At 32.1% G+C, this 24,644-nt stretch overlaps 2 protein-coding genes across 2 annotated transcripts; both read right to left on the bottom strand.

Moving 5' to 3' along the window:
- On the bottom strand, positions 3,764–13,504 carry LOC18609548 (protein DETOXIFICATION 29). The gene is made up of 7 exons (XM_018114460.1): positions 12,856–13,504; positions 12,110–12,651; positions 10,628–10,684; positions 4,942–5,180; positions 4,731–4,849; positions 4,340–4,426; positions 3,764–4,211 (listed from the first exon to the last, which is right to left on the bottom strand). The coding sequence occupies exons 1-7, from the start codon at positions 13,204–13,206 to the stop codon at positions 4,131–4,133; spliced, it is 1,476 nt and encodes a 491-aa protein (XP_017969949.1). The 5' UTR covers positions 13,207–13,504; the 3' UTR covers positions 3,764–4,130.
- LOC108660708 lies at positions 20,934–22,455 on the bottom strand. Its single transcript, XM_018114974.1, has 2 exons — positions 21,769–22,455; positions 20,934–21,059 (listed from the first exon to the last, which is right to left on the bottom strand). Exons 1-2 carry the CDS (start codon positions 22,453–22,455, stop codon positions 20,934–20,936), a joined length of 813 nt encoding a protein of 270 aa, XP_017970463.1.

Below are 24,644 nucleotides of genomic sequence, written 5' to 3'. Positions count from 1 at the left end.
TCATTTTTTTTCTTCGTATTGTGATTGTAGTTAGAGATACTGCAAAGAACAGTGACATTCTCTGAGGTTTTCGAGCACACTCACAAGTGAGAGAAAGGTATTAGAGAGTTTGTCAACAACAAGTCGAAGACAGTTAGTGTAAATAATAGAAATTAGTCAGTTTATTTTAATTATATTATTGAATATGTGTATATATTACTTCATAATTTCATTAATATATATATGTGTATTTACTATATTGCAAAATACGAAGATGATCCATCATCCCAACCAAAGTTTGATCTAGTAGCATGATCTGAGGCAATTGGAGGGCCACAAACCATTCAGATCCACATATATGAGTTTAGCACTAGGATGCAACTTGCTACTCTATTTGCTGCAGCTTCAACATCTAAGTCTATTTGTGGTCTGATGCCTTCTATTATTGCTGTATGAGTTTCATCATCTGAACCTAAGGGCTATCAAGAAATGAAGAGGGATGTGAAGGAGTTGAAGACTGACATGCATGATATAAAGTTCATGAAGGTTATCCTTGAGAAGCTTTCAGATCTAGCCAGCGAGTTTTCATCATCACAGCAGTTGCATCCTCAATCATAACAACAATCTCACCTTCCAATGATTTGACCGATCGACAATTGTAATTCCTTTTTTTTGTACTATAGATTCCTTATATTAATGTTTTTCATTGATTTTGAGATAACATTTCTTTTTAATTTTCAAAATATTTGGTATGTTTTTTCCATTATATAATACATTTGCAGTAATTTTTCAAACCAAATAATTACTTTAAATATATTAATATTATTATTATTATTCAATACAGGAAACACAAAATAATAAAAATTACAGAAAGTTAATTATTATTGACAAAATTATTGACAGAATTCTTTTAATACCGACATATCTTACTTTTTACTATTGACAGAATTTGCTTCATTATCGGCAAAACATGAAAAAATTTTAGTTGCTAATTCCATCAGGAATTCCGTAGGTACATCTATCGGTAAATTATTGACGATTTTAGCAATCACGAGATCCATCGGTACATTACTGACAAATTTACCAACAGCAAAACTTTCAACCAATGACTTTACCAATGGATTCTTTACATCATCGATGAATTTTTTGACCAACGGATTAGATTTTTACCAACAAAAATATCAACGAAAATTTTAATCAGTGATGTTACAGACGAAATTTTAAAATACCGATGAAAGCTTAATACCGACAATAGTATTTCTGATTAATTATCGATGAAAAAATTCGTCAATTATTTCATCGGTAATTAAAATTACTGACAGATTTTTTTCGTCGGTAAAACTTAATTTTTTAGTAGTGTTGTATCCAACAAGCTTTACATTGTTGAGGGTTTAAGCTACAGGCCCAAAAACCTCTCATTTGGCTAAGGAAGCCAATTCAGCCTAGATTGCTTCCTCCCACTTGGGCCAATCTTGCCTTTGATGACATTTGATAATAAATCGCGATTCATAATCATCGTTTATAATCTCATGAGCAACTGTGAGTGCAAAAACATCATCGATGATTATCTAATTCCGATCCCAAATCCCATTACAATATGTAATGGAAATCTTAGTATTCCCAAGGTCGGTGGTCTTTTCATGGGTTTGTGCCTTTTCAGGGGTAAGAGGTTCTCTTGGAGCAAGCTCAACACCAAGCTCTTCTGGAGTAGATTCTTGATTCCTCCCCCTTAGTTTTCGAGAGACAGTATCTTTTGATCTTATCAGTCTGCCGCCACACTTCAAGTGTGAGCCATTTTGATTCATTTCAACTTGTTTTTTAAGAACAACAATCTCAATTGGAACATTCACAGCTAGAAAATGAGACTTTGTAACCTTGGCATCATCATTAAATTTGTCAAGCAGTCTATTGGCAATAACCTATAAATAGATTATAAGTTGCACCTCATTTTTACGTTCACGAGTTCTTGAGTTTAAATGGGATAAATTTTTCTCATTCAAGGAGAAATTCTCAACTAGTTTTTGCTTCTTAGCCATGGAAGCCTTAGGCATCCTATTTGAAAAATCAAACAATTTAGAAGTGACAAAGTTAATCTGAATCCAAATATTTGTTTAACTTATCCTAACATGATCCAACTCAATTTGAAAAAAGAGATTAACAATTCAAATTCGAAATGATCCAAATCAGAAATGACTTACACTTGACATGATACTCAAATAAATCAAAATGACATAAACATAAATTTATAATTTGATTTTTGAAATATTAATTTAATTAAAATACTAAAAATATAACATAAACTATTAGACTATTTATCATTAATAATTTTAAATTATGTTTTAAAATATCTTTTATTTACTCTTGCATTTTTATATAATTTTGATAATTATCCTTAGTAATTATGATTAACAATTAATATATAAATTTTTTCTGTTATTATAATTAAATTCAGCTTCTACAATAATACATCATAAATAAAGCATTTTTTTAAAATTTCTTTTTTTTTCAGTCTTATGAAATAATAAAATAAATAATTAGAATAGTTAAATAATAACTTGGGGAATTCATCTTGTGGAGAAGAAAGAATTAAAAGACGTTTAATTTTTTTGTTTCATTTTGAAGAAAAAAATGTAGGAAATAGAGCTTGTCAGTTGACCTTTAATTCTTGAAGAGAATTCATGTCATCATTATAAATACAACGATATTTTATTCGCACGTTGCTGCGAGTCTAAATATAACAAATTATATTAATGTTAAAATTATATATTAAAATATAAAATCCTATCAATGAAAAAAAAAAAACATAATACTATTATGTTTTAATAAATCTATATTCTTCATTATCTTTTGTTAAAAAAGTTATGGAAAAAAATTATTAATGTTTACTTTTAAGTGTCAAACATTAGATGATGGATTAATTCATAAATTATTGTTACATTATTTAGTGAAAAATGGTAGACCATATAGTGATTTCATTATTTTATCTCAAAGATTAAATGTGTTATATTGAAAAAACAATTATATACAGTTTGAAGATTAGGGTAACATAAAATTATCTATATCTATAAAATATATGAAAGCACGAATTGATGGCGAAAATTTTTTTATGAAAATGATCATCCTTTTTCATTATGGTAAATTAAAAAGTTATATGGAATTAAGATCATATTATCTTTTGGAAATGCATTACTAAGAAAAATTTCTATAGAAAATTTTTAATGGAATTTCGTGAGAAATGCTTTTTCAACAAAAAATTTCGTTGAAAATTTCTAACGGAACTAATACGATACAGCCAATGGATTATATATTTTTTTCCCACGAAATTTGTCGTCGAAAATTTCTAAAGGATTTTCAACGGAAAGTATTTCCTATTATACTTTTACCGACGGAATTTTCAATAGAATATTTCATTGGAAATCAGTCAGAAAAAGATATTTTCAACAGAATTTTAACATTTTTCAACGAAAAAAGCTTGATTTTTAATAATGAATTGAAAAGCTTGATAGAAAAAAAAATTGAGAAATCCCAAATATTATAAAAGGAAACAGAGTTAGTGAAAAACAAAGTCGGGTTTGAGTGTGAAAATTGAATTAATTAACCATCTTTTAGGTTAGTTCATACAAATTTTTTTCTCAATAGTTGATTCAAAAGTAGTAGAATAATTAATATTTTTCAATGAAAATTTAATAATTATTTTGACCAATTAAATGATTAATTTGAAATATGGTATCAATGTGAAAGTTTATTGCTATTGTTAAAAGAAAATGATGATAAAAGAAGTGCATTAAGGAATCTTTTTTAAATTAAAAAAAGTGATAAGGGATTGCTTAACATGAGATGAGGTTTGGCCCAAAAAGAGAAACATAAGATGAGGTTAAAAAATTATAACATTAGAAAAAAAATCCAAAAATATCAAAAGGGAAAAAGGAAAAAGACACGAAGGCCCAAAGAATGCCAATAGAAACCAGGCTCACTAAAGGGTGAAGGTCAACAAAAGAAAAAAGTGGGGGGAAGCACTGTTGCTAGAACAGTATATTTGTGGGAGAGAGATCATAAAATTGATGAAATGAACTTCAACTTCATCTTCAATCAATATATATCGCATCACATAAGGCCAACGTTTCACTTCAATTATTCTTGTGTAATCATGTTTATGCATTATTTTCCACATTGGTCTGTTCGGAGTCACTATTACCTCCCCATATCTTTATCCTCTCCTCAGCAATTGAAGCCTGCAATTTATAAATAATCCAAGTTAGGTACAGCATTTAAAATGGAGAAGTAAATTAATGCTTCTAATTTTGTTATGTTAGAGCTCAAGCAGAAATGATTATTTATCATTATTTTTTTTTAATTTTACCTCTTTGTTCCAGTTGGTTTTGTAAATCATTGCAAATAGGACACAAGTCTGTGCGACCGTCCCTGATAGCATCCCATACCAAATTCCCTGAGGAAAAAAGGAAAAAAACAAGCATGGGACTGTTAGTTGAACGACATGATTGCCACTTTATTTGGTCTGACGGTTCATGTATAGCTAGTGATGGTGCCCTTTGCCACGACCATCCATTTTGATGAGCTTAACAGGCAAGTTTTAATGCATGCCTCAAATTGTAAAATACTACTAGGCAAATATCTTTAAAGGGGAAGAAACCCTCTTTCATATCCTCATATACCATGCGAGATAATAGTGAATGGCAGAATAGAGAGAGGTTTTGCCAAGTATATTTCTGACTATAAAAGGAAATACATACCTTGACGCCCATGTCAAGCGCATAACCTAATGTGAGACCCAAAGGAACTCCAAAGATATAGTAACATGCAATGTTAACATAGGCAACAGCTGCTTGCCATCCAGCTCCAATGGCCATCCCTAGAGAAAAAGCAATTTAACGCAGTCAATTTTTTCATACAAATAAAAGAAAATATTCAATTAATATTTCAAGAAAATGGGTTAAAAGTCACCTGAAAGGACAGGTTGAACATTGTTGATGACTATGCAAAGAGCCAAGAGTGGAGTGAGCTCCTTAACGAGATCTTGAACTTGTGTATCATTTGAAAATAGGTACGGATATTTATTCTTAAAGATTATCAGTATAAGCGAGAGGGCTAGACCAATTAGAAATGAAGAGATGACGGCGACCACCAATGAAAATTTAGCTGTTCTTGGATGTCCTGCTCCCAATTCATTGGAAACTCTCACACTGTGCACATTTTTAAAATTAAATATGAGATTATAAAAATGTGTGGCATCATCTTCCTTCCTTGTCTATTTGTAAAGATTTTGAGAGATATTGCACGAAAAAACTCAGAGAAAATTTTCAGAAAAGAAAAAAGTAAAACAGAGAAAAGGAAGTAGTTGATATTCTGGAAATGAGCTCACACATATTGTTGGGACGAGCCCTGCAATCAATTGGGATTAGTTAAGGTTTGATTTTAATTATGTAACAATATCATTCATGTTGAACGATTAGAGGTTTTTTTTCATCAATAAAATATAAATTATAATAAGTTATAAGTCTAATTGGATGAAGCTCATGAGATTAATATGCTTTGCAAGGAAGCTGTAATGGGTTGCAGTTATGAGATCCTTATGCATCAAAGCATAATCTCAAAATGTTTTTGGGTTTTTAACTAAAGATGCCAACACAAGATGTTTTTAGGTATAATATGAAGCATGTGAAGGCAAATGAGTGGTCAAGATATGAATCATCACTTCAAGTGATTTAGAGAAAATATCCTATTAGTTTTTCATTAACATTAGCTTATTGAAGTCCTTAACCAAGGTAACATGGAGATTATGAAAAGGTTTCATAAGTCTCTATAAAGCTAATGCTATAATTGTATGAACAAATATAAAGGTCAATAAGAGTAAATACTATACCAAACTCTTATCATCTCCAGGATATATGATGAAGAAATGAATTATATTGATAGACTATACATTAAAAGGTTGTCAAAGAACCCTTTGACTCTCATAACAATTAAGTGGTCATGATACATTGCTAGATACCAATCTTGGTCTATGAAATTTATTGTTAATTAATTGATTGAAATTTATATTAATCAATTAAGTCATTAATCAATTCCATTACTAACATTTACGAACCTAATGGGTCACACATAATGATTGCATTTGAATTAAAGTGGAGGAGTGATGATTTAAGTTAAACTTGAATCACATGCTAGGTAATTAACTTCTATAAACTTAATTAAAAAAGTTTAATTAAGTTTTAGGCATAACTATAAATAGTTTTAATTATAAGGCTTTGATTGCAAAATATAAATGAAATTTATTTGGATTTTAATTTTCAAGGACTTAATTAAAAGAGTTTAATTAAGTAATAGGCCTAATATTATAATGTGTTATAATATTAAGGGCTTAATTGCAAACTTGAAGTTATTTTAACCTAACTATATAAGTCACCTTTTAACTATTTTTCATATGAGAGTTTTCACAATTAAAGAAAACCTAGGTTTTGTCAAAAAAAAAAGAAGAAAAAAATCGTTTTCTCTCCTTGCCGCCACTCCTTTTGTGTGAAAGAGAAAATTACTTTTGAAGTAATTTTCAAGAAAGGTTCGACGAAGATTGTGAAAAAGAAGAAAAGGACAATTGTTGTCTTCTTTTCTAGCACAAATTATAGTTAAAAACTCTCTCCTTTGTTGAAGGCTCATGTGCAATTATGTGTACTATCGTTGGAGGCCAAGCACTTGATTGGCTAGGGTTTTGCTCCTTGTGGTGTTCATCGGATTGCTTCAAGAAGTACCATTGTGATTACGAAATTACTTGGTAAGGTAACTTTCCAAATAATAATTAACTTTGTTCTTTTATGTGTTAAATATCACCATGGTAATCCATGAGTGGAAGCATGTTTTGGCTATTTAATTCTAAAGTTTCAATTTTCTTTCCATTGTGTATTTTGAGCATGCCATCCATAGCCAAACTCATCACATATTTCATTTCACTTTTCAATATATATACCTCCTATAGATATAGAAAACATTCCTAGACTTAGATGTAGTATTAGGATTGTAAAAACCAACTGAGTATAGAGAAACAAAGCATGGGTATCTATGCTCAGTAACAACTTGGAAATAGACAAAAAAAGGAGAAAATGGCTTAACAACCTCACAAAACAACAAAATCAGAAAAACTAAATGCGTATAAGGTAGAGACAATAAAGCATTTGCTAAACGACATGCTAGACAACTGTTTCACATTTTAAAGAAATAAACGAAATATAAAACGACGTCATTTTGTCACTTGTCAATTGCTTTCTTCAAACACAGATTCTTTTTTCCAATGAAGCTTTAACTAGTTAACAATATTGCTTAACTGATTAAAGAGTTTCTATTTTCCACCACTTCAAGCTTTAAATAGTTAATGATACCTCTTAACTAGTTAAAGAGTTTCTGCCTAACTAGCTAAAAATTATTGTTTAACACACCCTCATAATCTTTAGCTTGGTAAACACCCAGATTAGACCTTAGTGCCTCTAATCTATCTTTACTCAGCCCTTTAGTGAAGATATCAGTAAGTTGCTCATCTTTCATCTGTGTGAATCCCAAGTCAGCCAGAAACTTCCTTATCCATTTAATGTGACTTGCACCAGCAACAGTAGCTATATATTCAGCCTCTACTAATGATTGGACAACTATTTCTTGTTTTTTGAAGTTCTATGAGAAAACTCCATAGCCAAATGAGAAGCAAAAACCGTCAGTACTTTTAGAATCCTCAAATGATCCTACCCAATCACTGTTAGTATATCTACGAAGATCCCTACTCTTTGCCTTGCAATATTTGAGACCATAATTCATAGTGCCCTTAATGTACCTCATTGCCCTTTTAACAGCCTTAAAGTGCATCTCAATAGTAGATTGCATGAACCTTGAAAGCAAAGTAGTTAAAAACTTTATATTTGGCCTTGTTGTAGACAAATATAATAGAAAACTAGTAATGTTCTTGTAAATAGGACAATTTGCCTCAACTGTTACATCATTCTTCCTAAACTTTTCACCAATTGTTAATGGAGTATGTATAGGTTTGCAGAACTCCATTTCAAACCCCTTTAACAAATCTTTTGCATATTTTGGTTGATGTACAACAGTCTGATTTGAACTTTGTTAAACTTTCGTTCCAAGAAAGTATGTCATCAATCCAAGATCAGTCAACTAAAAAATTTTCATCATCTGATCCTTTAATTCCGCCTAATACTCTACATCCATTGTAGCTCTCCAATGTGCATCATACTTAGCTTTAGTAAAACTTATTAGATCTACCACAGCTACATTACATTTGTTATAGATATCTTTAAGAGTCTTTATGTGTCTAATTACTTGACTTTAATCTTCAATATGTGTTGAATCATCATTATTTCCTTGCAATTGATCTCTATTTGCTAAAATCACTCCTTCAATACTTTCTGCAATTTGTTTTTCAAACTTGCATAGTGTGCACAACTTCTCAAGTTTCTTTATGTCTAGTAAGCCTTTGATTAAGTCACTAGAGGCCATCTTAACCAGTGAGCCATAGTTTACATGATCTGTTTTTTTGTACCAAAGATCAGAAGTATCATGATCATTATAGAAAACTGTATTATCAAAATACATCATATCCAATGGGTAACAGTTATTTTTCATGTAATTGTAAACAACTTAATACTAGTGGGCTCATATATGGTCCACCACTCATCTTTAAACAACAAAGCATAATGATTCTTAGCTAACGTCCCTACACTAAGTAAGCTTTGAGCAACCTTAGGAACATAATGAAAACCGTATATATTTTTAACACCAGTAGAAGTATTAACAACTACTGTCCCAATACTAAGTATTTTTAGAGAAACACCATTTCCAATCTTGACTCTAGCTTAAAACTTCTATTACGTTCACTGAACAAGCTTTCAAAACTCGTAAGATGGTTAAAGCACCCACTATCAATCAACCAGGTTTTGTCAACTGCTGATTTAACATCAATCTTAGCCATAAATAGCACTTCTTCATCTTCAGTAGCTTTTTCAGTTACATCAGCTTTTCCTTCATCTTCTAATTTCTTAACTTTACACACTTTCTTCACATGGCCTAACTAGTTACAAACCTTACACTTCACGTGTGGCCTATGCCAACAGTAATTTGGAGAATGATTATTCTTTTTACAATGAAAACATGAGGGATATTTTTCCTTCTACTTACCATCATCAAATCTACTACCCTTCCCAACGAGCTTCTTTAAGCCTTCATCCTTGACCCTTAACCCTTTGGTCTTTGCAACTAAAGCATTTTCCATAGGATATTTACACTTGAGGGTTGTCCTCTGCTTTTGAGCAAGTAGTGCAATAATCAATTCATTCACAAAAATCCTAGTTAGGTCTTTTAAATCTCTCTAGTAGACTTACTAGAATCTTATTAACAACTCTTCTTTCACTCATTTCCTCTTCCAAGAGCCTTAGTTGATTCACCAACTTCATAACTTTATCTGTGTAGTCCTAGATACTCTTTTCTTCTTTCATCTTCAAGATTTCAAACTACCTTGAAAGATTTAGTGCTTGTATTTGCCTAGTTCGCACACTTCCTTCAAACTATCCCATACTTGTTTAGGGTTATCATAGTTTATAATCTTAGCAAAAATGGTTTATGAAGTAGTAGAGTGCAAGCATGACAATGCCTTGTAGTTTTAATATTTTCTCACTGTGTTGTTTCATTTAAGCCAATGTGGGATTAGCATGTCTTTGCAAAGAAAGATCCCCACCTACTTCTACTACCTCCTATAGATCAAAAGCCTTCAAATAGGCTTTCATCTTCGCTGTCCAAAATTGATAATTTGTACTTGAGAAAATTGGAGAAGCTTAAGTGCTAAATCCTATTATTGCCATTAATGCTAAGATCAAACACTACTTTGAAGAAGATTCAATATAAGAGTCAAACTAGATGTCTCTTAGGAAGCTAATGCTCTGATACCATACAGAGATTTTGAGAGATATTATAGGAAAAGAACTTAGAGAAAATTTTCAGAGAAGAAAAAGGTAAAATAGAGCAAAATAAGATGTTGATTTTCTAAGAATGAACTCACACATATTTCATTCCACTTTTCAATAAATATAACTCCTACATATATGGGAAATATTCCTAAGTTTAGATGTAGCGTTGGGATTGTAAAAACCAGTTGAGCACAGAAAAACAAAGCATGGGTATTTATGCTCACTAACAACTTGGAAAAAGAAAAAAAAAAGGAGAAAATGGCTTAATAGCCTTACAAAACAACCAAAACGATGAAAAACTGCCTTTCAAAAAAACATAACAAAAAACTAAATGCATACAAGGTAAAAAGACTAAAGCACTTGCTAAGCAACATGTTAGACAAGCGTTTCACACTTTAAAGAAATAAAAAAAATATAAAACGATGTTATTTTGCCCCATGTTAGCTACTCTCTTCAAACATAGTTTCTTTTTCCCAACAAAGTTTTAACTGGTTAATAGTATTGCTTAACCGATTAAAGAGTTTCTGTTTTCCACCACTTTAAGCTTTAATCAGTTGACGATACGTCTTAACCAATTAGAGAGTTTCTGCTTAACCAATTAAAGATAATTTTTCAACATTAATGTATCAGTATGAACTTATACAGATTCAATAATATCCCAGTGAATTAAGTACCTTATAGCTGCATTCATTCCCAAAGCAACCATGACCGTCCATCCCAATATGTTCATGCTGCAAAAGTGAGTACCAGAAATGTAAGGTAAAGAAGTAAATTTACATAATAGTGCCGAAATATGATACCTTGTTGGAAACCCACTGCAATCATGTGTCTTCATTGCAATTACATAAAATCCTTCTAGATAGTTTGACAAACATTAATAAATAAATAAATAAATATATATATATATATATATATATATATAGTGGACAAAAGAATTTGATCTCTGAAATTAATTTCTTTATTGGAGCAAATATATATCGATTTTCTTGTTCCTATTTCTTGTGGTGATCAATAGGTAGNTTTTTTTTTTTACAAATTACAATGTTAAAACTTATAAACTTCATCCATAATTAAAAAATATACAAATAATCTAAACAAAAAAAACAAATATTTATTCCTTCACTCACATAATTATGTCTTTTTATATAAACCATTAAATTAACATTCAAGATTCAATATAACAAAAGGTCAAGGAAAATAAAATTAACATCTACAAAATAAAACTATAATGTTATAATGTTTTATATCAAAGTTTATATAAATAATAATTAATTATAAATAATATGTTATAAAATCTAAGGTGATAACTAATAAAGTTATTAAATATAATTATATAAATAAAATCTATTATAAGTAATAGTAATGGTTATATATAAATTAAATATATGTATATATAATATTACTTTATTATATATAGAGAAAATTAATGATACAATTTATATGTTATAATATTTTGTATCAAAATTTATATAAATAATAACTAATCATAAACAATAGGTTATAAAAACTAAACTGATAACTAATAAAGTTATTAAGTGTAATTATATAAATAAAATTTATTATAAGTTATAGTATTACTTATATATAAATTAAATATAAGTATATATATATTTATACAATTATATATATATTCATAAAATTTTATATTACGAAACATTACTAAGGTGTAATAATTATAACATATTAATATGTAAGATATTTATTATTATAATATTAACATAAAAGTTATATATTTTAAAATATATAACTTATAATTTCATATTATTACAGATTTATAATTAAATAAATATATATATATAGTTAATATTAAATTGTTATGAATATGATTTATATATGTATATATAATAAACTAATATCTTTTAAGTATATTATTAATTCAGTTTATGATCAATTCTTCTTAATATATATAAAACATATTATATATAATATATATATAATTATTAAGCCTTCAAATTTTATGAATTTATTAAATTCGGTGCACATCAATCCAACAACAGGTGAACTCCATGTTACTCGTGGAGTAGAAAACTAAAGAGAAGCTTTATTTTGTTGTTTTTGTTCAAAACAAAATCTTGAAGAGACAAATCCTGCTTGAACTTTGACACGAAAATAAAGCTCACAGCGCGGGAAAATTTAATTAGTGTTACTGTACTTACCAGAGCATTATTGCTGATGCTAGTGACAATCGCACGAATCCCCATAAATGTTGAAAAGCCTTCCAGGAGAAGCCGGTCCAGGCGCGGCCGCAAGTTCCGCTGATGATGTACAAGAACTGAGCCACATCTATGAATATCCATGATGCGTTTAGTACAATGGCTGCGCCCACTAGACCCAACCCAAGCTTTAACATCAAGAGCCAGCTAAATAAGGTGTGCAGCACCAAGGCCACACCGGCTATCACCGCCATCACCATTATCTTGCTCTGCGCCTGTAAGAACTTTGCCATGGGGAAATTAACGGCGTAAGCAAACAGTTGTGGTATCATCCATATTGAGAATATTCCGGCAGCCTTGGATATGCTTGCCGTCTGCCCTATTAAATTCAAAATTGGGGCCGCGAATATGTATAGCAAGCTTAGGATCAAAGCCGTTGAATTGAGGATGACCCATGATCTTTGCATGTATATCCCTAGCATGTCAAGCTGCCCTGCTCCAAATGCTTGGCCACATAATGTTTCTAGTGCGCTCCCCATGCCAAGCTTTTTGACAATTAATCACATCTTAATGTTAGTATTAGGAACTAATCAGAAACTGTTAAAAATGAAGTGACAGTTATTGTAGCGAGAAAAGCAAGTTACGATTTATTGAGGGTGTATCATATAAAAACTCTATGAAGTTACTCGAACATATATCTTTTAGTACTTGACAGTTAAAATGGTAACTAACTATAATATGTACGGTACCATGGCACCGAAGGAGAAACCGGCGATGACAGAATTCTCGACGGACACGGCGGCGAGAGCCAGAGTGCCAACCCGGCCAGAAAAGACTTGAGTGATGGCGCCAAGGGAGTACTGGCAGATGGAGGTGAAGATGGCGGGGCCGGCAAGGAACCAGAGCTTCTTGGACTCAGTCAAGAATTCTCTAGAGAAGTCGCGAACGCCGTTGATCGGAGGGACGTCATGGGCGGCGGGGGTAAAGGTGGTGGAGGAGAAGGAGGCGTTTGAGGCTTTAGAAAGTAACTGCGGTTGGAGGTGGTTGTCCTCGTCGACTTCCCGAGGGGAAAGTAGAAGCGGTTGCTTAACGTCCTCCATGGGAGACAAAGAAGCCAGGATCGAAACTAGTATAAAATAATTAAGGCAAGCAGCTATGTTTCTTGACAGGAGAAAGGCTTGATAGGTGGAGAGCGCATGAAGGAGTTAACAATGTGTTCATTACAAGATCCAGGGTCCAAAATTAATGAACTTAATAAACAATAAAATCATCTATGGTATATGTAAAGTTTTGTAAAACTCTTTAGGGGTAATATATTAGTGATTATGATTTGTCAAACATGGCACTTTCTTAACACAGCTATTTCTCTCATCTATTTTCTCCTTATCATCAACAAAGAAAAAATCTTACAAATTTCATTTTTTTTTTTTAATTTTAAGAAGGGAAGAGGGTTAGTGGTGGTAGTGAAGCTATCTATGAAAGTTAGATGGAAGATAGTTGTATATGATTGAACAGAAATCTTTCGAAAAAGAAACAAAATTAAGTGTCAATTTATTCAAGACTTTTTGTTCCCAATTTCTACGGGGATTGCAAAGTAGAGTTTACTTAAGTAGTTATTATTAATACATATAATATAGTAACCCTTTAACAGATTCAATTGGCAATTTGGTTTATGTCCCCTGCCTAAATATGCCGGCCATCCCAAATTTATGGACGGATGTTAAGATTATATATTCATGTTCTCCTCGTAAAAACTAGAGTGTTTGGTCTAAACTTGACTTGGGATATATATCAATCTATATTTGAAATTTGATCATGACACGTTGCCGTTTATAATTTTATATGCAGGCTCATTTTCCACATTTACACAGGAAAGTCGAAATGCAACATTTTTACTTTAAAGAGTGAGGGAACTTTTCTACATCATCATAATCATGAATTCTGCCGTGGACCTCACAAAATTTAATATATATGGCCCACACTTTAAAGCCGAGCACGTACACAAGAAAGATAAAATTGCAACAAAGAAAAAGGCTACAAACCATTTAAGTCTTGTAGCATGAACTAATTAGGAAGAACATTCTTCTTCTGTCATGATAATTTCTCTTTTTCTAATTATATTTGGATAATTATGTATGATGGGTGATGCTAGTAGCAACTCTTCATTGATTCCGCTTGCCAAAGCTGCTTATGAAACAGGAACCCCAATCAAATGTGTAATTAGTGCCCAAGTATTTGTTGAATTCAGTCTTGCATCACGAAATCGATCTTTTTTCACACTTGCTTGATTTTAACGAACATTAATTAATCTTATGCATTAATCAAATTAAATCATCGTAAAATAGAATTTTTAAATATATATATAAAGTAAAATAACTCTTTTTTTATATTTCCTTGATTGGAAGTAAGTAAGGTCGTTTTAATTTAAAATGCTTTGGACTCTATTTCTATAGGTGTGGAATAATTAATACCATGAGGATGATAATAATCATTCCAGGATTTTATAAAGCTTTGAGGAATAGTCATTTTTTTGGAATGACTATACCTTCCCCCGAAAATAAATCAAACAAAGGAAAAAATTATTTTAGCAATAGAAGGGCAATGGCTAACCAAACATGCCGTAAAGGATTCTCTTCCATCAAACATCATGTTAAAATAAGATGTTCTCTCCATTTCCTAAAACGTAACGGCAACCTTCATTCCCTAAGAAGTTCTCAAGCGTTCTGAAAAACAAAATGACTCGAAAGGATGGAGTTAGAAAAACGTTTGTTTTTCGTTAATAAGATGAAGACACACACACACACACACACACACACACACACATATATATATATACATGGCTTGCTTAGAGTACAAGTAAAGTAAATAATATAAAAAGAAGTTTTTTAATCTTAAACTTTCTTGGAGTGCAAGTAAAGAAAAATGTTAACAAGAAAGATTATATAAAAGAATAAATCCCACAAACAAAAAATCCTCCAATACTCCCCTTCAAGTTGGAGCATGAAGAGTAGAAATGCCCAACTTGACCAATAGTTTATGACATCGATCGTACCCAAGTGCTTTAGTGAATATATCAGCCAATTGGTTTTGTGACGAAATAGTACGGGTAACAATAGTTTGGGACTAAATGTGTAGCCGGATGAAATGGCAATCCATTTCTATATGCTTTGTTCGTTCGTGGAAGACTAGATTGGCTACAATGTGAATAACAGCTTGATTGTCATAAAACAAGGGAATCGGTGTAGTGTGTGTCACTCCAAAATCTCATAAGAGTCGTATCAGCCAAATGATCTCACTAATGGTCGTGGCCACAGCTCAATATTCAGCCTCAGCGAAAGAACGAGAAACCACCGTTTGTTTCTTAGATCGCCATGAGATGGGAGAAGACCCAAGAAAGATAATATAGCCAATAGTGGATCTATGTGTCGTCGGACATCTTACCTAATCTGCGTCACAATATACTCGTAAAGACAATGAACCATTTGAAGGAAGCAAAATACCTTGTCTTGGGGTTTTTTTTAGATAAAGCAACTCCTTATGAGCAACATCAAGATGTGGTTATCATGGGGCATGCATAAACTGGCTAAGAATATGCACTGCATAGTTGATATCTGGACAGGTGATGGTGAGATAAAGTAAACGATCTACTAGGCAACAATAGTGCTCTATATCAGCGCAAATTTAATCAGAGTCGAGTGAAAACGTGTGCTATTGCTCTATGGGAAAGTTAGTCGGCTTGTAGCCTATGAGACCATTCTCAACTAAGATATCAAGTACATACTTACGTTGGCTTAGTGCAATATCTGCTAGAGAACATGTCACTTCAATTATAAGAAAATACTTAAGTTTGCAAAGATTTTTGATGTGAAGTTTTGCATCCAAATAAAGTTTCAACTTAGAAATACAGTTAGAATATGTTCCCATGATGATGACATCATCAACATATATGAGAACTACAATAAAAGATCCTTTCATACGAGAGAAAGTGAGCAAAGAGTGATCCACCTTTGATTAGTGAAAACCAATGGCAATAAGAGAAATGATAAACTTGTGATACCAATTGCAAGATGCTTGATGGAGTTTATATTAGATTTTCGTAATCGACAAACTCGTTGCTCACCTTTTTTAGCAAACCTTTTTGGGATCTTCATGTAGACTTTTTCCTCCAAGTCACTTGTAAAAAGGCATTATTCACATCCAATTAATGCAATTCCTAATGCCTAATTGAAGCAAGTGCCAACAAACAATGTACGATGACTAATTTGGCAACGAGAGCAAATGTCTCATGAAAGTCAATACCTTCAATTTATATGTAACCTTTAGCAACAAGTCGTGCCTTATAGCGCTCAATACTTTCATCAAGTTGATATTTGACTTTGTAAACCCAGTTTCAATCAATAGCCCATTTACCAAGGGGTAGGAGTTGTAAAGTCCAAGTATGATTTACCTCTAAAGAGGAAATTTCCTTCGCCATGGCTTCCTTCCAATGCGCATGTTTGACTGTTTGAAAAAATGATTTTGTCTCATCGGTGGATGAGATGGCTGCTAAGAAGGTAATGTGACTAGGAGAAAATTTAGAGTAAGAAATAAATTGTGAAAGAAGATGTTCCATTGAGTAGGCTAAAAAAGGAGATGAGAGCGACGTAATACTTAAGGGAGTGAGAAAGGAGGTAAAATATAATCATAACAAGATAAGGAGTGCGAAACTTGCCGTTGTTGTTTGCTTAAAATAAGACAAGTTTCTGAAACAATGTTTTCAAACTCATTGACAAAGTTAGAACTAAGTGGGTTAGATGATAAAGCTGTTATGGCTGACAAATCGGATTTAATTGACTTAAACCTAGAACTAGCAAGTGAAAAGGACTCATGCAGATTGGTGAATGAGGTGGACCCAATCGTAGTAGACTCATGTGCAACAACTGGCTACGTGGGTTCGTCTATTGCAAGTCTGTTGTTTTGAGACACAGGCCCAATTGTGCTTGTAATTAGGTTGATGCTTATAGATGACTCGCTAAGCCTAAGTTCAGTGACATTGGGCACTACATGGTTGAATGGATTATCCAATTTAGCAGTTCGACCCAAATCAATTACCTGTACAGATTTTGCTGCTGAGGAATCTGCAAATGGAAAAATGTCTTCCAAAAAATAAGCATCCTGCAAAACATAAATCTTCTTACTTTCAGAATCATAAATTTTGTAGCCTTTTTGCCCACTAAAATACTCAACAAAAGCACCTGGTTTAGCACATGGAGCAAACTTGTCACGTGGTGTTAACCCTATTCTATAAAATAATTACGATGTCATTTACATGCTCAATAGAATGTTTGCATATTTAGGAAGTTTGAGAAATTGTTAAAAGACGATATTGCCCCTAATGGTACCATTAAGTCGATTAAGCCTCGAACTAGTTCAAATAGGAATTTTAAGGTGAAATTAAGAGTTTCACAGTCCAAGGATGACCCAAAATGGTAATTTGGAGTTCGATGATCAATTTGGAGTCAAACCAGATTTTCACTATCTAGGGACAAAATGGTCATTTGCTACATGGGGATAAAATGAAAATTTTTAGAAAAGATTTTTTTGGCCCCATTTGACTTATTAGAGCATGATTTGATTATTGGAGTATGATTTGAGGTTTAGAAGTGAAAAATTTTAATTCCGGTATAAATTGAAGTATATGGGTGAAATGGTAATTTTACCACCTTGGGGGCAAAACGGTAATTTTGCACCCCTAGATCATTTTTCCAGCACAAGGTCTTCACCCATTATCATTTTTGACCCTTGAATAATGTGTGGTGGAGATTTAAAGCTTAAAAGATAAGAATTTTAAAAAAATAGACCAATCATGGAATGCCATGTGGTAAGTTTAAATTATTATATTATTTAACTATAAAAATCAGCCCACACCACCATTTCTCTCTCATAAGGGTCGGCTCTGGCAAGAAAACAAAGGGGAGAAGAAGAACAAACCCTAGGTGGAAAGAAATTCAAGAGAAAAGTGTGGATTTTCAAGAAAATCAAGTGGAAAAAGGTGAAATTTCTTTATTTTAGTTTATGAACTATTTTTCCTATGCATTTTCTCTTAATTTCCATGGTTGAAAAGCATGCTTTCGTGGTGAATTCATGGCTGGTCAAAATAGGTATGGAGAGAGAATGATCTTGGATTGGTTTGATTTTTAGGTATGTTAGTGTTTTTAGGTGATTAATGATGTATAACATGAAAACAAGTGAAGAAAACCACCAAAGGTTTGGTGCCCATCAATAGCCGAATTCTCTAAGTGAATAATGAGGAAGAATGGGACGTTATTCTAGGTGATTTGATTAAGAAATAATACTTTTTGGCGAATTGAGGGATTAGAAAAGAAATGGAGCAAGTTGGAGTGAAATTGGACGCATTGGCCAATTTATCGGATGAAAAATCGACTTAGGCCAATACCTGGTCTAGATGGCTACCAGTGCATTTTTTCATTTCATATCATGTATATATATATACCGAGCCTGAAATAGCTTATGACTGTTAGACACAATTTAATTGGAATATGTGTCATGGATTATGGCTAGGTGGTGAGCCATTGGATACGGGTAAAAGACTGTACCCATGGACTGAAAATAGGAGTATTTCTACTCCTAATACAGTGAGTGGATAATTTATCGTCTTAAATATCTAGAGTAATTATACTTGTTTGATGCTTTTATTGAATGGTGAGTTTAAATTATAAAATCTTATGTTTTCCAATTAAAATATTTTTTTTAATAAAAATTATATTTATACTGGTTTTGAAATCAAATATTGTTTTGAAAAATTTGAGTATATGGAGACTGTGTTGAATTTATGATTTTATATATTATTGAAATTGTGGCTTATGATACTATGGTAGCATGATGGCTAAATTTTTGGGATTGGCATGAAATATATGGACAGTTTTGGATTGATCTTGGTAGACTAGATTAAATTTTAATCGCCATATTATGCTACTGAAAATTCTATGGGTCTGATGGTTTATTAAACGGTCACTACAGTGGTGGGAGTTTCCGTGGACTGCCTATGAAAGGGGCACGGTAACCCAATTATATACCTACCTCCGAAGAGAGATGTTGGATGAAGTATCTCCCGAGGTAAGATTTGAGTGCACCTCGTGTTCGGGCCACCACGTGAGAGTGAGACTCAGGCAACGCCAAGGAACGGTTGTGTGTCAGATGTGAAAACATGTTTACGGGTATGGGACATTTAACAGCCTTGGCGGTCTCAGTGGGATACCTTGACGAAGGTACTCGCGAGAATGATTCTGGTAAAGGCCAAGTTTAAGAAATTCATAAGCTGAGAAATTTTGAAGAAAAGAAATTGTTTGGTATAGATTGAAACGAATTTTGCGTTATGAACATTATTAAGATATAACGTTTTTATATTGTCTTCGTTTACTCAACTTTAGCTGCTTTTGATGGTAATTGTTTACTCACTGGGATTATGTAATCTCACCCATCTTCCTATCCATTTTTCAAGCTCATGACAGTTTGTTGATAATTGATTAAGACGAGAATTAATCTCGGAGTTGCATCCTAGAAAGTAAAGGTTCGTAGCCCTACACCTTCTTGATCAGTTGGGGCCCACGTATCACTGTAAACAAAATTTCATACTTTAATTATCTTTATTCCTATATGAATAAATTTATCTTACTCTTACGCTACAAAAGTTATTTTAGGAAGACTTTGAAAATATTGTGTTTTAAGAAAATAAAATATTTTATTTAATATTTTAATTATATTCAAATAGCTATAATTTTACTTTAAACGAATGTTTTAGACTTAAAAATTTAATTTAAATCATGAAATATGTGTTTCCACTTACATATTACATTTTTTACGGATTTCAAAATTTTCGAAAAAGAAAAGAAAAAAATAACTAAAATACCCCTGTGAGGCATAAATAAATTTTCATTGTTTTTGGATAGAAAAATGGTCCATATCGTTTCAAAACACGATTTTAGTTACTGTCGCTCACAGATGGAGGTAAGAAAACTGATACAAAAGCTTTGCGAGGTTTCGATCAGCATTCGGGGTAAAGAATGTCTTACGAGACTTTACGACGGTTGTCACGGGCTCGATGGGAGTTTCGGGTCGTGACACGTGGCTTGCTATTCATATGCCCATAACAATGACATCCAAAGCTTCTCAAATGATCATATATGGGACTTTTTCCAAGTAAAACCTTATATGGAGTTTTATTTTGTAAAACAGTAAGTGACATGCGATTGATCAAGTATACAGCAGTAAGAACACATTCACCTTAAAGTGAAATATGAAGATGAGCTTGAAATTGTAATACTCGTGCAACTTGTCTAAGATGCCTATGCTTTCACTTAATAACTTCATTTTATTGTAGTGTATCTGTACAGCTAAATTGACGTTCCATGCCATGATCAAAGTAATGAGTCATTAAATCATCATGAGTAAATTCTAAGCCATTGTCTGTCCATAGAATTTTAACTTGTAAGTTAAATTGTGTGTAAACCCAATTAAAAAATTACTGGAGATACATTCTGGTTTCTGACTTGTATTTCATTAGGAAGACCCATGTTGCTTGATTGAAATCATCCACTATGGTTAGAAAATAGTGAGATCAAGAAAATGATTTTGTTTTGTATGGGCCTCAAATATAACAGTGTACTAAGTTGAAGCCATGCATAGTCATATTTGTATTGATGGGAAAAGATAATCATGTTTGTTTTGCCTTACAACAAGCATCACAAAATAAAGTCTTCTTGCAATCAAAAGAAATGGATAAATTAGGAACCAAAGGAATGCGATTTACTGATAAATGCCCTAAGCGTCAATGCCATAAACTTGCATTAACCGAATCGCTAGCTATCAATGCCCTCTCCCCTCTCATCGTCTCCAAGTAATAAAGACCATTCCACTCTCTACCCACTCCAATCAGCTTCCTTGAGGATAAGTCCTAAATCACAAAAAAATAGTGAAAAAGTTACCGTACAATGTAAATCATGTGTCAATTTACTAACAGACAATAAATTGAAACAAGAATTAGAAACCTCAAGAACTCGCTCAAGGATTAATCTTTCTCTAGAAGCAACTTGGCCCAAAGCATGAACCTCTATTATTTCACCATTAAGAATTTGTGCTAGTGGTATATCAGGTCAAGATACCACATTTGATAAAGAGTCTATATTGTGAGTTATATGATTTGTGGCTCCTGTATCTACAACCCATTCATTAATTCTCTTACCGAAAAAATTGAAGGCTACCATGCTTGCAGATAGGTTCCTTGTTGATGATCCATGACTATCTAGTAAAGCTAATAGCTGTTGATGATGTGCAGAAGTCAAACATGGGATAGGCGATCCAACTCCATCCATAATGGCACCACATGCAGTTCTTGAAGACATGCTTGTCGCTATGTTGTCGTCCCATTAATTTTCTCGTGAATGCGATTGATCACTATTAGTTTGTTTGCGACTCCTCTTTCTAGATTTGTGCCAATTTGGATAACCAATCACCTTGAAACAATATTCTTTGCTATGGTTTGTCTTCCTACAATGGATCCAAGATGGAAATTGGCTACGACTCCCATCATCATTTTTTTTTTGTCGCAAATTAATTTTTTTAGTCAACAGGGTAGTAACTTCAATGATGGGTGCACAAGTTACAACGACCAAACGTTGCTTCTCTTCTTGTGCTGCAATGGCGTAAGCTCTTCCAAGATTTGGCAATAGGTCAACACTTAATATTTGTGACCGCACAGTTGAATATACTTCATCAAGTCCCATCAAAAAATCAAAAACCTTTTCTCCCTCACGCATAAATTGCATCCTTTTTGTAGCACCATAGGTACATCCACATTTGCATGACGGGACCAAATTGAAACCCTGTAACTCTCCCCAAATGGTTTTTAATTTACCGCAATAACACGAGATTGAGGATTTCTCTTGTTGTAAAAGAGCTATGGTGAGCTTCAACTTGTAGACTCTCGACACAATTCCTTGAGTAAAATCTTTCTTCCAAATATATCCATATTTCTCATGTAGTTTCACATGAGCAGCACTACCTTGAAGCTCCTTAGCAAGTGCATTTGTAAGCCATGAAAGAACCACTGCATTGCATTGTATCCATGACTGTAAATCCAGAGAATCAACATCTGGTTTTTGTATCGTTCCATCCACAAAACTTGCTTTGTTTTTGTAATAGATCTCATTTATAAAGCTACGCCTCCACGTGAAACAATTATCTCCACTTTCACTAATAAGGTGTGTCATAAAAATCAAGTCTGGATTATCAGACGAATGCAAGTAGTATGGAGAAGTAGCATTGATGACTTTGCTTTGATTAACGCTCATAGTCACCACCAATTTTCAATACTCTTGCCTTTGTCATTATTTGCATCATCACCTACCATTTAAAAAAAAAAAGATTTCGTAACTTGCTCTGGTATCATGAAAAACAAAATGACTCAAAAGAATAAAGTCAGAAAAACCTTTACTCTTCATTAATAAGATGAAGACATACATATATATATATACATATGTATATATATATGTATATATGTATATATATATGTATATATATATATATATGTATATATATACATATATACATATATATATACATATGTATATACATGACTTACTTAAAATACAAGTAAAATAAATAATATAAAAAAAATTTCTAATCCCATATTTCTCAACGGTAACCTTCCTTTACAGGGAGTTCCGCTCACAGTCAACTGTTTGAAAGGGAAGTTCATTCAACAAAAAAATTAAGTTAATATATATAATAGCTGCAGTTCTGACTTCGGAGGCAGTAACCCTAGCTAAACCTCAACACAACATCAGCCTCGGGAAGGTAAGGAAAAGAAACGGGACGATGAGCATGTTATTTTTTTAAATATGTTTGGTAATTAATTAAAGGCTAAATGTTGTATATAAACATAAATAACCTCAATTAAAGAAAATATAGAACACAGATTCGAGTGAAGTAGTAAAGATTTTATTTTGAAACATTGTAGCAAAGATCTTATTTCGAAACTTTTTTCTTTCTTTTTCTGCCTTTATATATATAAATATAACACAAGTGGATTTTCATGGTCAAAGGTTTTTGAAACTTCTAAATTTTGTCATCAAAACCAATTTTATGCCACCATTTCTTTTTTTTTTTTTAAATACGCAATCACGACCTACACTACTAAAGAATATGTAGCTTCCAAACTTATTTATTCTTGTTTGGTTATCATGTATATTACTACATTCATTCGTCTGTGCGCATCCAAATCCCTTGCAATAATTAACATTTGGCTGGAGGAGAAGGCAGCAGCCGTAGCTTCCAAACGTTATATTACTTACATGAATGCCCGTTACTAAAACGGAACTGATATACAAGATCTATGGCTTTAGGAGGAAGCATTACCTTTGTCTGTCGTCTTGTATATGTATGGTGAAAAATAATATTGATGTCGGCGATTAGATGGTTTTGAGCTTATTGGTTCTGTAGTCAATTTACTTGTCAAAGGTCAAACTCATGATGTCGTAATAGCTACCAGTCAAACCCAATATATCAGTTGTCTTCACTGGTAGTGTAGAATGGTTGTTAACAAAGATTATTGAGTGAGGGGATCCATGGTCAATTCACTTCAAAGCCTTAAAGGATCGAAACAGACAACTGCGTCAGCAATGAAAAAGGACGTTGAAAGCTGTATAGAGATAGACATATAGGCAAACTCATTTCAGTCTGTCTTCTTAAGCTGATAATGACAGGAGAATAGTACTAAATAAATATCCTATGTACAATGTTACTCAAAAAAACAAAAAAGCAATACTGCTACTGTAATTACTTGTCTTCCTCCCGCTGGGGCGGATGATAGCTTAATTACGGGGGGATGTGAATCTCAAAAGTTTTAAAATTATTTATTATATATTTTTAATATCTTTTCAAAATATTTTTTTATTTAATAATTAATATAAATAAAAATAATAAAATAACTACATAAATCACACTCAACTTTATTCCCACTTTTAATTTTGTCCACACCTTTTTCTCTCTCTTTCTTTTGATGCTTCTCTTCTCTTTTGTACTTTTTTTTTATTTTACTCTCTCTCTATAACCCACTATCAAAATACACTTTATTTTTTAATAAATATTTATGAACTGATTAACTTGAATAAAAAAAGACAAGAACCATTTATCAAAATTATGTGAAATTAAAAATAAAGTAAAATTTTTTTAATCTTATTATTATTATTTGTTTTTATATTTATATTCTATTTATTCATATGTTCTACATTTTTATATTTTTTTTTAAATTTCTTCGAACCATCAACCAAGTTCTTCTTCTACTTGTCATGTTCTTTCTTATTTTGTTATATAGATTTTATTTTATATGATTTTAGTTTTTAAAAATTAAAAAATTATTATATAATTATCAAATATACCTATAGTGTTGTACTGTTAACTGTTGCTTAAAATTTCATTAATTTATCATTTTTTTATTAATCTTGATTGATATATTAATTTGTGTTATTTTAACTCTTCT

This window comes from Theobroma cacao, chromosome 2, assembly GCF_000208745.1.
Source record: "Theobroma cacao cultivar B97-61/B2 chromosome 2, Criollo_cocoa_genome_V2, whole genome shotgun sequence".
Lineage (NCBI taxonomy): Eukaryota > Viridiplantae > Streptophyta > Magnoliopsida > Malvales > Malvaceae > Theobroma > Theobroma cacao.
Note: the sequence above shows the minus strand (reverse complement) of the source record. Positions and strands in the feature narration are given on the sequence as shown.